This window comes from Loa loa, assembly GCF_000183805.2.
Source record: "Loa loa unplaced genomic scaffold supercont3.327, whole genome shotgun sequence".
Taxonomy (NCBI): Eukaryota; Metazoa; Nematoda; class Chromadorea; order Rhabditida; family Onchocercidae; genus Loa; species Loa loa.
Window position 1 is genome coordinate 40485 of NW_018108507.1, and position 952 is coordinate 41436.

General features: G+C 24.7%; 1 protein-coding gene across 1 annotated transcript in view; it reads right to left on the reverse strand.

The window, feature by feature from the left end:
• Positions 1–952, reverse strand: part of LOAG_18474 (hypothetical protein) — a gene marked incomplete at both ends in the record, with an annotated part of 6135 nt that overhangs the window by 1892 nt on the left and 3291 nt on the right. Inside the window, one exon of the mRNA XM_020451136.1 lies at positions 416–597. Coding sequence (XP_020305107.1) covers positions 416–597 — 182 coding nt within the window. The remainder of the gene's footprint in view (positions 1–415; positions 598–952) is intronic.

Genomic DNA, 952 nt, shown 5'->3' on the forward strand with positions numbered 1-952 from the left:
TGATAATGTTTAGTTAAAATCATTCAAACTATTCAATTTGTGAATAAAGATTATTGCGAAAAATTTGATTGAAGCTTCGAAAGCTTCTTTTCTTCGTCAGAATTTGATTAATGATAAATTTCAAAATAAATTCTTAAATATTAAACTTTATCAAAAAAATGCTTTCAATTTTTTTGTAATTCATCAAATAATAATTACAATATTAAGTTAAATTTTAAATGGAAAATGTTGCCTTTGAAGATTAAAATTTCAAAATAAATGCTTGAGTTTTAAATTTTTATCAAGGAAAAAAACTATTTAATCATTTCACCTTTTAAAGGGACTACAATTCAAGTGATACAATTATAATTATCTTAGCATATCACAAATTGCCCCGAACACAAGGACAAAAAAAGACTTTTATCTTGGGAATAACCTGTCGTGCTTGCAAACTGCTATATGTCAATGGTATTGGGATTTTCATGAAAGTCATCACTTGCTTTAAATGCATCACACCGATATGTTTTTCCGGTTCCGGTTGTTGCTCCCATCGACCATTCCAAATATGCCGTATTGCTGGTTCTAATTTTTCCATTTCAATCTTAGTGATATCATTACCTGGACATCGATTTATAGATTTCTTCGATTTATTCCAGAAATTAGCCTAATTAACTTTTAATTAATGAATTTATGTATTACGAAAAGAAATTTTTTTATTGTATAAAATGAAGAATGTTAATCTTTCATTATATATAATATATGTGAAATTATTCATATTAAATTGATTTACTCAAACTATTTTACTCAAGTTATACATTGAAGGTAAAATACGGGACTCACCTTTCTAAATTGCACATTTTATATGTGAGATTATATTTGCAACTATTTTCATTTGATAATAATAAATAGTAATAGTAACGACAATAATAATAATGATAATAATAATTGATAATAATAATAATAATAATAATAG